Source organism: Lissotriton helveticus, chromosome 8 (assembly GCF_964261635.1).
Source record: "Lissotriton helveticus chromosome 8, aLisHel1.1, whole genome shotgun sequence".
NCBI classification, from domain to species: Eukaryota; Metazoa; Chordata; class Amphibia; order Caudata; family Salamandridae; genus Lissotriton; species Lissotriton helveticus.
The window spans coordinates 134601342-134615292 of record NC_136069.1 but is presented as its reverse complement, the minus strand read 5'-3'; the positions used below and the strand labels follow the sequence as shown (position 1 = coordinate 134615292).

Here is a 13951-nt window from a genome sequence, read left to right as displayed (position 1 = left end):
CACATCCGCAGAGAATCAGCCTGAGTGAGCCCCCTCTATAAGATTCTTAGAGGGGTGTCTCCAAAACCAAGAAAACTTTATTTGACTTTTTTTAAATACCTCGCTGTTAGGAGATTCAATTATATAAATTTCTGAAATGATCATTGTGCGTTCATTGAGATCTAAAGATGTTTCTTTGGCATTCCAAGGACACCTGCATGGTCACAGCATGGCAGTCCCCCCTCCAATACCTCCATCTGCATGCTTGGCCAATAGCAGATACCAGATTGTCCAATTTGCAACTTGTTTACTTAAGTGTCAGCATGCTTATACATTATATGTACATCCTGAGGGGGTTTCACTGTGATAGCCTGATGCAAATATGCTGGAAATATGTGGCAACCAAACAAATAGCAGAAGGAGCTACTTAAATTAAATTGTAATATTAGGTGTCTTAATTCCTAGATTTATTATACCATCAATGCCTGCTGTGTTACATTATATGTCCCTGTGCCCCACTTTGTTACATTACATGTTATTGAAACTCCTCTACGTAAAGTCCCTAAATACTACATTTCCCCTTGTTCACTCTAGGGACTGGTTTATTTCTTCTATCTAAATATGTACTAAACAAGGTGAGGGGTATTATTATTATTATTATATGATTATCTTAAGCTGCTTCACTGCCTTTACTGCCCTCCAGGTCTCCTGCCAAATTGGTAATCTAAAATGATTTCTGTCTGCTGTGAGGGTTATTACATCAAATAACAAGGTTGATTAGCATATATTTCGGTTTTATTAAAGATTGTGTGCAGCAAGTGACACTGTGAGAAATGGTCGCTGTATATCAGACAGTAAAAGTCTAATGTTTCCCAAAATGTGTCAGAATGTCCAGATATTGTGGCAAATGCTCGATTATATCAGAATATAGGTATCAGTCTGACGTATTGTGAAACATCTGAAAGCAATGAAGTGATACATTTGGGGTGGGCGTTGGAAAGCTGTACAAGTCCCGTTGACATGAAAATGAGGCAAAAATATTTGTTTTAATGGAAGAAATGTAAAACGCTTAACATGTTCTGCTACAAAGTAGCCCTCAATCTGAGGAAAGGTGCTTTCCTTCCGAGGTTGACCTGTCTGCTTTCCTCCAGTCAGTTTTCCAAGACAGGTCTGTTCGATGTCTTCACAGTTGTAGATTCATAATGCAAAACCTGATGAAGAATCACCATGAGATTCACAACAACAACAACCACACTGCTGACTCTCATGTTATGGGAAGTGCTTATACCCTTAAAAAAACAACCAAAAAGCCATGCTGATATAATTCTTTAAATGTGGGTGCGTTTTCAGCGTTGCAAACCTCATTTCCTTCCCATCCCCCGCCTCCCCACCCCCCACATGATGTGGACTTTGACTGAGAGTAGAACATCAATGTCACCATGTGTTGGTACCCAGTGCATGATCTTTATTGGTAAAGGTAAACCTACTTCCTGTCCAAACAGGAAGTCGAGTCCTAGAAGTGTCAAACATGGAAAGAATGACCCCCCAAAAACTTATAATGGTTCTGGTAATTGTCACAGTGATCTTTCCTCAGTATAAAATCATCGAACCATTGACAGAGATATATAATCAATAAAACATGCACATAGTGTTATTCTGAGAGCTAGTCACGTATTCCAAGAACTCTGTACAGCAACGGACATTAATTACAAAGGGAACTACTATGACGACAGCCGTATAACTACTCCATGTGTCTTACGTGACCATGGGGACAACGGAAGGATAAGGCCGGTTCCAACTTGCATTATATTGTCAGCTCAGGAGTTATACTCTGTGGCTTAGTTAGGCTGGACAGCCACATAATAAATTTATATCATCGTGAAAGCTAAAAAAATCGCCCTTAAGCGTTCAAATGGATTTTTTTAGCTTTCCATTGATTTAACATCATGCAATGACTTCTAGGATAGCTAGATAACTATTTATTCTGATTTCCTATTTGCAGGTATAACACTGAGGTCTTTGCTCGTTAATCATTGTCATTTAGTTATAGCCATCCTGCCCAGCGGTGATTAGTGGTCATGATGTACATTACAGAAATCGAGAATAATTTGTTGGGAATGTGGCTTTCCAAGCACCAGATTAATCGCTTCATGCCCAATTCAGGCTTGTGATGACTATTACCTTACAAGAAATAGGCGTCCATTTTGTATTTGCATTCTACATCTTCTTCGGTATATTATTCTGTTGGACTAATTTATTCAGGCTAGCGTGCTGTCTAAAGGCCAAGTACAAACAGGTGATAAATATAATTTTCATCAGAGTTCTTTTTCAGTTGGCAGCCATTTTTTGATTGGTTTAGAATTTTTGAATGCTAGGAGACACCACTACCAGCTAAGTGATTGGAGGAGTAATCCTGACCTCTGACCTGCCTCCCCTGCCATGAGGGTTGTGCTCTTCTAAGTTCTTCCACTATAGTGTGTTGTGGATGTAGAGGAACAGCTTCCAGAGGCTCGAAATCAGTAGCACCAGGGCTGATCTCGATGTCGAGACTCGACTCTTCCATCCACCTCGCAACAGCGATTAACTCCATGGAGCAAGGAATAATCATCAAACTGTTTCCATGCCGGTGAAAATCCACTCCCAGCCTGAGCTGAATCCCTCCGAAGTCACTGTAAGCAATTAATATAAACCTTTCAGGGTCACAAGTCAATTCTTGAAGAGCTCCATGGCACTGGGACCAAATGTGGCCATGAATGTACTATATTTACAGTCCTTGATGACACAACACATTGTTCTTGTCTCTTAGCCTACAAAGACTTATGTCATGAACCTATCGACAGCTGTGCGTACATCACAGCAAACCCTTGTATACATTGCAGGGTGTTGAAAGTGCCACAAAGCTCTAATTGGAGGTTGGAAACTCTTGATTGGTCCTCCCAAGCCAGCAGTGTCCATCATCCCCCATCGCTGCATTCCACCACATCCATGTAGCACATGTAAGAATCACAGAGTAGTTAGGCAGCGGTTATAGTACGTTCTGAGACACTCACGAGAACCAATCCATCACCAAATGTTTGTTTCAATTTACACAAATCCAAAGGTATCGAGGAAGCAATCTGAATTAAGACACAAAGCCTTCAGCTTTATTGTTTTTTTTTGTTTTGTTTTTAGAACTGGTTGTCGTTGTTCAGGATCCACAAACGAGCAGAGCATTCGTACTCGTAAAATGAACAGAAGAGGAAACAAGTTAAATACATAAAAGCATTTTTTACACACACGCATAGCTGTTCTCCATATAACTCTCTTACAAAAAGGAAATGGCCATGTTTTGTTTCAACAGTAATTTAGTTCCTGTCTAACAATGTTGGTAAAATATATATATTTATATATATATATGTATAGATTTGTCTACGGTACCTGTGTATATAACACTGTTAATCATAAAATTGCCCCCTACACAATTCAATGCAGTAAGGGGACATCCTAAAAAAAAGGGGGCATGATCCCTGTATAAGTGGGGCAAACTGGCCCGGTTGCCGCTTTTCATTCTGGGGTCAGACTTTATAGATGGGCGGCTGTACCCTGCTTCAAAGATGATTCTGTTAACTAAACACAGTGTGGTTGTGAAATAATTGATAATAAAAGTAGTCCACCTCCGCACCACTCAAGCAAACTATCACAACAGCTGCTCTGTGTATTGATTTTAGCAACAGGTAGAGACACTGGCTTTGATTTTATGATCAATGGGAACCCTGGGCATACCCACTGCATGTGTACGATAAAACAGAAGTGTGTTTGGAATGTTGGGATTTGCTTAGCCAATCAGAATGCTTAGAATGCTGACTTTAACCATTGTTATTTGCCTGCATTCTGAGTTCAATGAGAGTGTGAAGAAGGGACAGGAAGCAGTCAGGGACAGTGTGTCTGTTTTGGCTGTGATTGGGTGAACTGTCACTGATTGCCCTACTGCCCACACATGTAAGATGTTAATGGCTGTTAACTCCCCTTTCCGCTTAATATTCAGCTTTGTTCTTGAGCCCATAATTTCACTATAAATTCGATATTTACACTGTCCTCAGAGGTTGTTAACCACTATTAACACCCCTAGCAGAGGACAGTAACACCTGAACAATACAGCTATGGAGGGGACTGATGTTTACATGGTACTGTCCATATCAACAGACAGCGGCACATGTTTACACAATGGTTTCCTAGATACCGTGGAGCTTCTTCGGTGGTTGACCAATACTTGCTCACCTACAGGGATAGCGGGAATTATCTCCAACCACAATTGAACAGGAACAGTGAACTATTTAAAGAAATTTGCTCAGGTCCCAAAAGTGGCTCTTCTAGATTCAAGCTTCAGTTTCTTTTCTTTCTGGGAATCCCAACACGCAACGGATGTGAAATTTCAAAGCAAAGGAATGTTAAATTGTAAATATCCAAATTTTTCTAATGAAACCTATTTCTGCTCCCTATTGATTTGAGTCAACAAATGTGCTTTAGAAGAAGCTGAATAGCATGACAAGACAAACATGAAACTCACAGTTCCAAATGGCCGTAACTCCAAGTGTAGATCGCAAGTTATTGATCATTTGGGACTTGCGAAATTCCAGTTTACGAGCCACATGGGTCCTAAAAAATGGGTTCCATGGAAGTGCCTCATGCTATCTAGTGTCTCAAACATAGATTATGCAACAACGTTTTCAATGCATAATCCAAAGCCATGGAATAGAGTGTGTTATGACTAATGACTTTATACAGTCATACAATGTTTGTATGTCATGACTTCTTATTCCGAGTACTGTTGTCATGGTTGATGTCGCATCAAGAGAGAGCCCTGCATTCCTGGTCCTTGTTTGGAAGCCCAAGGAACAGAGTTAAGGAGTGGGATTTGTCACCGAACACGTAGGGTGGTGGTTTGGGCATGGGGTGGAAGAGCTATGTGAGTGTTTCAAAGGACTTTTATAGGGCACAGTACCCAGAAACAAGATGACAACCACAAGGGATGCCTCTTGTAGCAACTGAAGTGTACTGATTTTTCGGCATGGTAGGACTTTATTGGTATACTGGATGATATGGCTCGCAGCAATAAAATGGATATTGACCTCAGTGCCTTGTATGCAAAAGGTCAACAACAAAATGTTTCCCTGTGTGCAGGTCTGTTCTATATATTGAGGTGGGGTCGTTTTGCTAGTCTCTTCAAATTTTTAGTATGATTGGTTGATCACACGGGCGGTAACGACAACTGAAGAGTGGTGAAAAATTCGTACAAGGTGAGGTTTCTGTGTGGGTACCCTGGTTGTGACAAACTCGTTCTGATATTCCTAAGATCTCTGGAAATTGCAGACGGTGTGAGCTGTTTGCCTTCAGCACAATGTGACATTTTAAGTATATAACTTGCTGCGGGGTACGCCATCGTTATCTGAAGAGTTGCCCTCTGTGGTGTAGCTGAACTGGTTCTACACACACACACATCTCTTCTATATTTTTTGTAAACCCTTCCCACTGAACAATTAAGATTAAGATGTTGTTTCAAGCATTTGGGCATATGGCTTCAAATACAACAGTGCAAAATGTAATTTTGGCGCTAAGTTTTGAAAAGAATGATAAACGTCTTGGTTTAGGAAGAAAACAAATGTGTTTAACTTAGCAGAACATTGCCTGTGTGTGTCAATTCTCCTAAAATTATTTGTAGATTTTTTTTCCATTGAGTCCATTCTTGTAAGACAATTTTGCTCAGGGTTTACAACTCACAAAGGTTGTTAAGATTTGAAAGAATTCCCATACTTTGGGGAACTAAACCTTTGCTACTTCGCGCACCTCCCCGCCCCCCGAGTTTTAGGTACAGAATGACGTTTCTAGAATTAAAATCTCTGAAGACAATCATCCCCAGAAAGTCCTTGGCTGCCGTGCTTCACAGAGCTCATCATCATCGGAGGGGCTGTTGGGACCAGATGAACGTGGCCCCCATCAATGTGACATGAATGGGGATTGAGGGTCAACAATGGTGCAGGCATGTCGGAGAGTAAGATGGAGGGTGGATCGTATTGATCTGACGCTATCCTGAGTACCTAATATGATATGGTTCATTACAATCCAAGAAGTGAAGGGGGGGATATAAACATGGATTATCCAAAATCCAGTTTGTGGGCTTGTGTGCTCACACTCCTTCATTTCAGACCTGACCAATGAACCTGAGCTCCGCAGAAGGTCACAAGAAGATGCAAGCCTCACTGCTTGGGTATCATTACTAACCACAGAAGTACTCTCTTGAACAGTGGCTTAGTTATCTTGCTTTCTGATGTCCTGAGTGGACGCTCATTGAATAGAGATACTTCTGCAGCTTCTTTCTGAATCTGAAGCTTCTAATAAGAAATTCTAAAACTGTTTTATTCTGATTACTTTATTTTATTTACAATAATAATTGGCAATAGTGACCACTTGGTCATGAAATGTTGTGCCTACTTTCCCGCTTCAGTGCTTTAAATTCATTTGAATGCATAATACTGGCTGTAATCTAGTTTAATATCCTTCCCAAGACCTTCATAAAATTGCTAAACTGTGTGCTTAAGCACTGTTGTTTTGGGTGTTTTTTTGGTTGAAGGGGCTTGTATTGTCCCGATTCCAATTGTTTTATGACTGTGCCCAATCCCTTCTTACGATTGGAATGGCTCAGAATGACGTTATCCTATGGGTGCCCTCACCAACATATCTACATTCCACCCTGATGACTCGAATCACCCTCATTGAGTTCAAACAAGTTGTTTAAGTCATGTTTCATTGTGAGACCTCACAGGGCGAAAGTGATACCAAGCACCGCAGCAGCAGTGCACAGAAACAAACGAATCGGTAAGACAGGAGAGCGGTCCGCAAGGATAGTGGACGTCGAGCCTGATAGGATGGCTCCTTTAAAAGGTAGGCGGGGCTGCAAGCTAGCCAATTGCAATCAGAGACTCTCTCGTATCTAGACTGTCCATTCAGAGAAGTCTAGTCTCAATATCCAAAATCAATATTTTTATAAATCGCCACACCTTTGTAAAGAAAGAATGGCATTGATGAACGCATTACATGCCTTGAAAAGCAGCATGGATGCCCTTTGAAAACGTTTAACGAACAGCCATCAAACTCAGCAACTCAATCCAATCCAAGACTGGGTTTCATTCTAAGAAAAAAAAATTGGTTACTGGATATATTTACACCTCAGAAACACACTCCATTCATTTTAGGTCCCTCACGCTTTTTAAGAAATGTCATGTCTCCATGACTATACACAAAATTATGTGTGCTGTACAGTGCAGCACACATGCAGAGTCAGAAAGGCACAGAGAAAAGTAAACATTTACCTGTTTTATGCCTGTTTTTCAGCTACTTTAATTTTTGGAGCTAAACCCTTCCCATTGATGTTAGTGAATTGTGTTTAGCAACAAAAAGTATGGTTGGGTGCAAAGGAACGCCCATGTAACACCCCTTTAACGCAAAGTAATGCAAAGCAGCGTTTCACACCGCTTTGGGTTACTTTTCCATACAAACCAATTCACATATTTATTCGTGTTGCTTTGTGAATCCTAAAATGCGGTTTTGCGTTGGGTTAGCATTTAAAAAAGTAATCCTAACCTGACGCTAAACCTTTCAGAATCTGGGCCAGGGTTTTAAAAGTGTCGTTCTTTTGGGACTTTAAAGGGCATAACAGCCTGCTTTGTATGGATGTATGATGTTACAACGCATGCTATTACAATGCATGCCTTTACGACGCAAGTTTTACAACGCAACTTTTACAACGACTTGCGTTGGGGGCGCTGGATAGTGAATAGTTTAATTTACTATTCCAACTCCAGTCCCCGTGGATAGTAGGGAAGGTGTTGGAAACTATTCCTTATCCTAGAGCTCCCCCCAGCGCAAGTCGTTGTAAAAGTTGCGTTGTAATGGTTGCGTCGTAAAGGTACTTCGTTGTAACAGTTGCGTTGTAAAGGATGTTCTCCGCTATGTATAGTTACCAGGCTGAAAACTTAGTTCCAGAAAGTGTAATACACAAGCATTGGAAAGCAAGCAAGTATGAGTGCGAGTGTGACTGGAGTGCAACTACAGTTGGAGATCAGGTCTCACGTTGGTATGCAGTGGCGGGCGGCCCTGCCGTTAGCCAGGGTTGCTGTAGGTAGGAATGTGTGACTTCAAAAGTTGAGTGCGACATGGTGCAATATTTTCAGTTAGCCCATTGAAAGGTAAGAAGACCTGCAGCATCTGCAGCGGTGAAGTGGACATGTGGTGCACATAAAATGTGAAATGGATGTCTCTCGTGCATGGGGGCGGGGTCCCAATCAAAGAGATAAGCCTTTACTTGTACACCATATTACAGATTCGCAGGCAAGTTCAAAGCGGACCAGAGAGAGTTGTAATTGGGAGCCCCTTTTGTGGTGCACAATTAGTGCACCCTCCTTTGGGAAGGGGTTTGAGAGAGCACATAAATTCACCCCTCCAAAGGTAGGCCAGTACGTGCATCAGTGAAACCACTGCTTCATGTATCATTGTTGCACTGTCTGTAGCACGTGCACTGGAAAGAATGCATTTTTAAGTCGAGCTACTGACAGCATAGCTGTTAAACAGACCTATTACTGGCAATATACATAGAGTGGGCTTTAGGTCCGTACCGTTCAGCCATTGGCTTTCTTCTACCAGCCACTTTCAGCCATTGGCCGTAGGCTTTGCAATCACATCTAGAGCCAGCCCAGTAGCATATTCATCTCTCACTTAATGCTATTTGCTGTTTGGGTGCATTCTTCCACCTCCAGCGCTTGCATTGAACTGAATAAGGGTAACTATTATACAACAATAACCCTCTCTATCTGCTCACACTGGCTACCTCTTGATTGTCACTTTCTAATGAGTTCATGCTAGGTATTTTAGCACATTAAACTTAGACCTGTGTTGACTTTGCCAGTGTTTGTTTTTTGTGTGTGGACTCACGGTCCCAGTTTGTTCTGGAAACTTGCTACGGTTCTTTGATATGCGTCCGGGTATCCAAACTCAATACAAGATTTTCATCAAGCGGCCTCTTCATGGGCAGGACTAGGTCCTTGTGCACTGAAGGGCAGAGGGCACCCAGGCAGAAATGAGATGATTAGCTCCCAATGATTGTTATTGGACTAGCGTGTGGGTTTTTGGAAGGGAACAGCAGCGATGAAATGGGAATTTAACTTCTCTTCCATATTGGAACTGGTTCCTACTGCTCAATGTAGTTGGTTGAATCTGAATGCACCCTTTGTTTGTTTCCAATGGACGCACAGTCCTCAGTCCATTGTCCGCCATCCTGCGTACCAACTCCCGTCTATAGGAAGCAGAAAACCATTGTAACTGGCCAACTGGAACTTGCACCAAGACCACCAGTGCTTCCCACCTCAATGTCGAGTTTCAAAACAGAGGTGTCCATGTTTTCATTCGCCTGATCCTGTTAACTGCAAACCTAATTTTTCTCGTCTTTTGACTGAAGTATATTTTATCCACCAGTGCCTCAAGCCCGGATCCAGGCGCTTTCTTTAATTTGCGCCATCTGCTAAGCAGAATTTGTAGGTCTCGGCAGGCCTTGGGGGCATTTATCTCATGGACAGTTAACTCACGCCAAGGCCTAAATAACAGGAGATGACGGGAGTGGGGGCGAGAGGAGGGGCCCAATGAGACAGCATTCGAGAGCGCGTGCAGTACGCAAAGGTTTTAAATTAACCCATTTAATTCTGCCCTGGAGGCACGTGCCATCAATCTCCGTTGCAAATTGGATTTTTTTTAACATTTAAGTATTTCTCTAATTTGTCAGCTGAAAATTGCCCGGCTGATTTAGGAAGACATTTTGTAGTTGAGGAGGAGGGGCAGGAAGAACTTGCTGTTTGTTTTTAGGCTGCCGCTGACGAGGCTGACAGAGGCACAGATAGGCGTCGAGTAAACTGCCCAATAGAGGCTTCCACATTCCTGTGCATTAGACTTGTCTGACTCCAACCATAAGAAGGGGCAGATGCACATCAAACCCTCCGCTTGAGTGTCAGCCCCATACCTTGTAGGGGGTCTCTCACTTATCCAGTCGCAAATACATTTTTAGCGGTAGGAAACTGCCGCTAAAACTGCGATAATTTTAACGAGGTTCTTGCTAATATGCCCCCAGGTTGGGAACCACTCCCGCTACAGAGTGTATGACCTAGCAGTGGTTTTTCATCTAAGCCTCTATGTGGTTATAACTCTGCACCATTTGAAGATCTTGACCGTGAGAGGTCATTCAAATGTAACCTGGGTACCTGGGTAACAGGGCTTCACTTCTGAAGCGATAGTTTGTTTACGCAGTCAACAGAAACTCAAACGGATCTCATGCAAGTGGTGCAAATCTGATTTTTTTTCGCTCCATTTGCTAGAACTGGTATGTGGTGCCAATCCTTTGAAATTAACATGGCTGCCAGTGCTTCTCCATATCTATCTGCAACAAAGAAGTGATAGATCACAACATTCAATGGCCGGAACAAACTGTAGGACACTGGTCTGTCCCAACTTCTGGTTCATGCTTCATTGTTTCCCTCAGCATGAGAAAGGTGCTCCAGGCCTAAGGTTGTGCAGACAATATCAGAGCCTGTTCTCTGAAGAGTGAGTCTTTTCCTCCCAGAGCCAAAAATATGGGCTGTCGGGCAAGGGCTACATGGGACGTCACATGCACATGATGCAACTCACAATAGAAAGAATGTATATTCCTTTGTCATTGACAAGGTGATTTTTGGCATGCACGCCTCCATTAATCCTGCAGTGATATTCTGTATAGATGTGTCTTCTGTCTAACAAAGCCAACAGAATCTTTATTATTCCCTGTTTTCAAAGAAAGGCTTGTTCACTAGAGTATTCTAATGTAACTAAGTTGTGCAGCTGTGGGGTGTGCATGAGTTATATTTGGTTCCCATTAAAGAAATTCAAGGAATAGGGGGTGTGGATCTATACCATATGTGTAGGTGCTTCCCATGGATTCTGGCATTCCACTCTATAATTCTTATGATTGTTTCAGAAGAAACTGATTTGCCTATGAGAGCAACTTTTAGGTTGGCAGTCAAACAATAAAAACTTGACCTAGCAAGAAGAAGCGCACACAACCTCCTAGGATCTTCATGTGTGAGCAAAGGGTGCTTGGCAATTTGTGGCCCTACATTAACTAAAGTATTCATAGGAGCACCAATTTGTATGGATCGGCATGATACATCTATGCAGCGCTGAGCTAATATACCCAGGATTCTCTGACAAGGTGACTCCATTGCCTTTTTGTCTCAGTGGTTTTAATGTGAAATGTGTCACTGTAGCACAGCAGGGAAATGGTAGCACAACAGATATCTCGCGTCGGACCAACCCACCGACCCGTCTCTGTTCCAAGCCCATCATATAATAGTGCAGTCTGCCAGTACTAAACATCGTCTGTGAGGGTCCAAGCCGTCCTTGAATGACTAGGGTTTTGCGTGCCCCAATGTCAACAGTTACCAAGTTTTACTTGGATGAGAGTGGGATGAGACGGTCCTATTTGAACATTTTCTTGATGCTTGTAGCTTTCCTTTAGTGGCCATTTTGGTAGAAGATATCAAACTCTAAGAGTCACATGAGAAACTTTGGCCAATTCAAGTAAAGGCTAAGCCTTCCTTGATGACATGCTTTTGGGAGGAAGCAACACTGTATTTTGTTATGCCAAATATGTACCTGTCTAAAGAAGAAGAATGTAACAGGATTTTTGACACTTGTCAAACAAAATGTGTATGCGAAGGATCTGAGAAAGAGTTGCAAGACTTCAAAGTTGTCTGGAAAAAGGGTAAGCAAAGAAGGCGAGTTTTGCTAAACCCTCCAAACTACGGCACATGAAATGCAGAGGGGTACTGTGCGGAGAAGACATCACCCACTGTCGCAGGATGGGTAGTAGGCAAGTCATAACTTTAGGTAATAAGACCCTACTTTGTAGACTCATGCAAGATCACCTAGATATTGGTTGAACATCTCAAGAAGCAACAGACTCGCCTGCTGGGAAATTGAGAGTTTTGCAATGGACGCATGATAGGGTGGGCCATTCGGGTAGGAAGAGAGGCAGTCCTATGTCACAGTATTGGAACATGTGACTCACTCAGACCTTCTGACATTAAATGGCTCGGACAAGTTGAGAACTCACTCACTATTCCAAAAGGCTGCTCTGCTGTCAGCATACCACCTACTGACTGCACGGGTTAGAATGTGGGTTGTGTTATGGGTGTGAGGAATATGGAAGTGGTATTTTGCTTTACAGGAAAGTGAGCGGCAACAATGACGTCAGCGGAGCAGGGGTCCCCACCACTGTATTGAGACTGAGGCAAATCTCATTAAATAACTCTACTTCCTAAAAAAAGTGCATCATCCTTATACTAACGATACAACAGCACCACCAAAAAAACCAGTCCAGTCCAAAAAATGACACAGAACACTCACACATGTGGTTGCTGACCCCTTAAACTTTTGTTCTGTGCTGGATGCCATGACTTGAGAAACCCATAGTGATGTCTCCTGCAAAGTCCTGCCCACCCCGGAGCAAGGCTAGAACCTCAATGCGGCAGAGGAGCGGTAAAGCGCCCATATCATGGAGGCAGGAAGTGGCTGGCGGTCATTGCTACAAAGGCTTCCATCTTGTGCCTAGTTAAAGCACGAGGCACCGTGCTCCCCATGGCAGCATTTCATACGCACATATTCACCCAAATCCACACAGCAAACCAGGAAGAAGCTGCGGGTCTATTGAGATTGGAGACCCCAGCAAGCTTCCTCGGGACACCAGTGATACAGAGAAAATTGGATTACACTTCATAGTCTAAAGCCTGCTCATCAAATCGAAAGGGACAAGAGGCAGCTAGAAGAGGGGGAAGGGCAGGGAAGGGAAGGGAAGGGTTAGGCAGAGAAACACCAAAGCTAGACCTTTGCATAAAGAGAAATTCAAACTGAAAAAGAAAAAAAAACATTTTTTACAACATTTCAATTTTCTCGCCATATGTTGGTTCTTTACACAGAAATTCAGTTCGTTTTTTGTTCATTCATGTCTTCTACGGGATTTTTTGTCGAGTTTCAAATATTCAGCGTTGTCTCGCGTTGTTCTATGTTCTTCGCTTCGTGAACACACAAAGTGGTGAAAGAAACAGTCCCGCCTCTCTCTCTTTCTCTTCTTCTCCTGTATGACCATGTTTGTGTGTTTTGTTTTGAAAGGTGTTGTATTAACATTTGTAGAATAGGCAGAAGAGGGAGGCAGCCAGTAGCCAGATGGGTGCAGCCAGCTCCAGGGATCCACTCTTTGACAATGCTGTTCCAGGTCCTGCAGGGGAAGGAAGTAAAGAGAAGTGTCAATAAATGGACCGGTAGATACTAAACTTTCTATTAGTACCCGCGTCCAACTATGGACTCCGACCTGAGCCAGTGCTCGAGTGACGACATGTTGTAGTGCGGGGAGTGGGACAACTATGCACCTTGAACTGTATCTATGCGTCTCAGTGGCATTCATGCTCACAACAAAGCAAATGTACTAATATTTGGTGGAACCCAGCAAAACAACTTGCTGCCTTGCATCAAATGGAGAAGGAAGGAATGCACCATATCTACTAAGATATGCCACATTCCTGCTCTCCCTCTGTGCTGACACACTTGTGGCTACCAAGGGTCAACTTTGGCACCAGGGTGTCTGCGTTGCAACTAGGATTGTTTTTGTGCAGGAACACATACCTTCCTGCACAAAAACAATCCTCTGAGGCGTTTTCCTCATTCTATGGGAGCTGCAGAATGTAGCACATGTATAAAGACGAAATAACAAAGAGTAATAAACATATTTCTCCTTGTTGCACCTCTGTTCAGAAGGCGTACCATTCTGACGCATCCCCAGGTTTACTATTCTTAGTAATTCTGGGAATGTGCAAACAAACATTGGTGGATGCATGGAAACGGTAAACATCCTTTACACCGCAAC

At 42.7% G+C, this 13951-nt stretch overlaps 1 protein-coding gene across 2 annotated transcripts in view; it reads right to left on the bottom strand.

Moving 5' to 3' along the window:
* Positions 1 to 1423: 1423 nt before the first annotated feature.
* LSAMP (limbic system associated membrane protein) overlaps positions 1424 to 13951 on the bottom strand; it is a 981500-nt gene continuing 968972 nt past the window's right edge. For both annotated transcript variants that reach the window (XM_078656723.1, XM_078656724.1), the window contains one exon: positions 1424 to 13306. In XM_078656723.1, the coding sequence (XP_078512849.1) occupies positions 13209 to 13306 (98 nt within the window). In that variant the 3' untranslated portion in view covers positions 1424 to 13208. The remainder of the gene's footprint in view (positions 13307 to 13951) is intronic.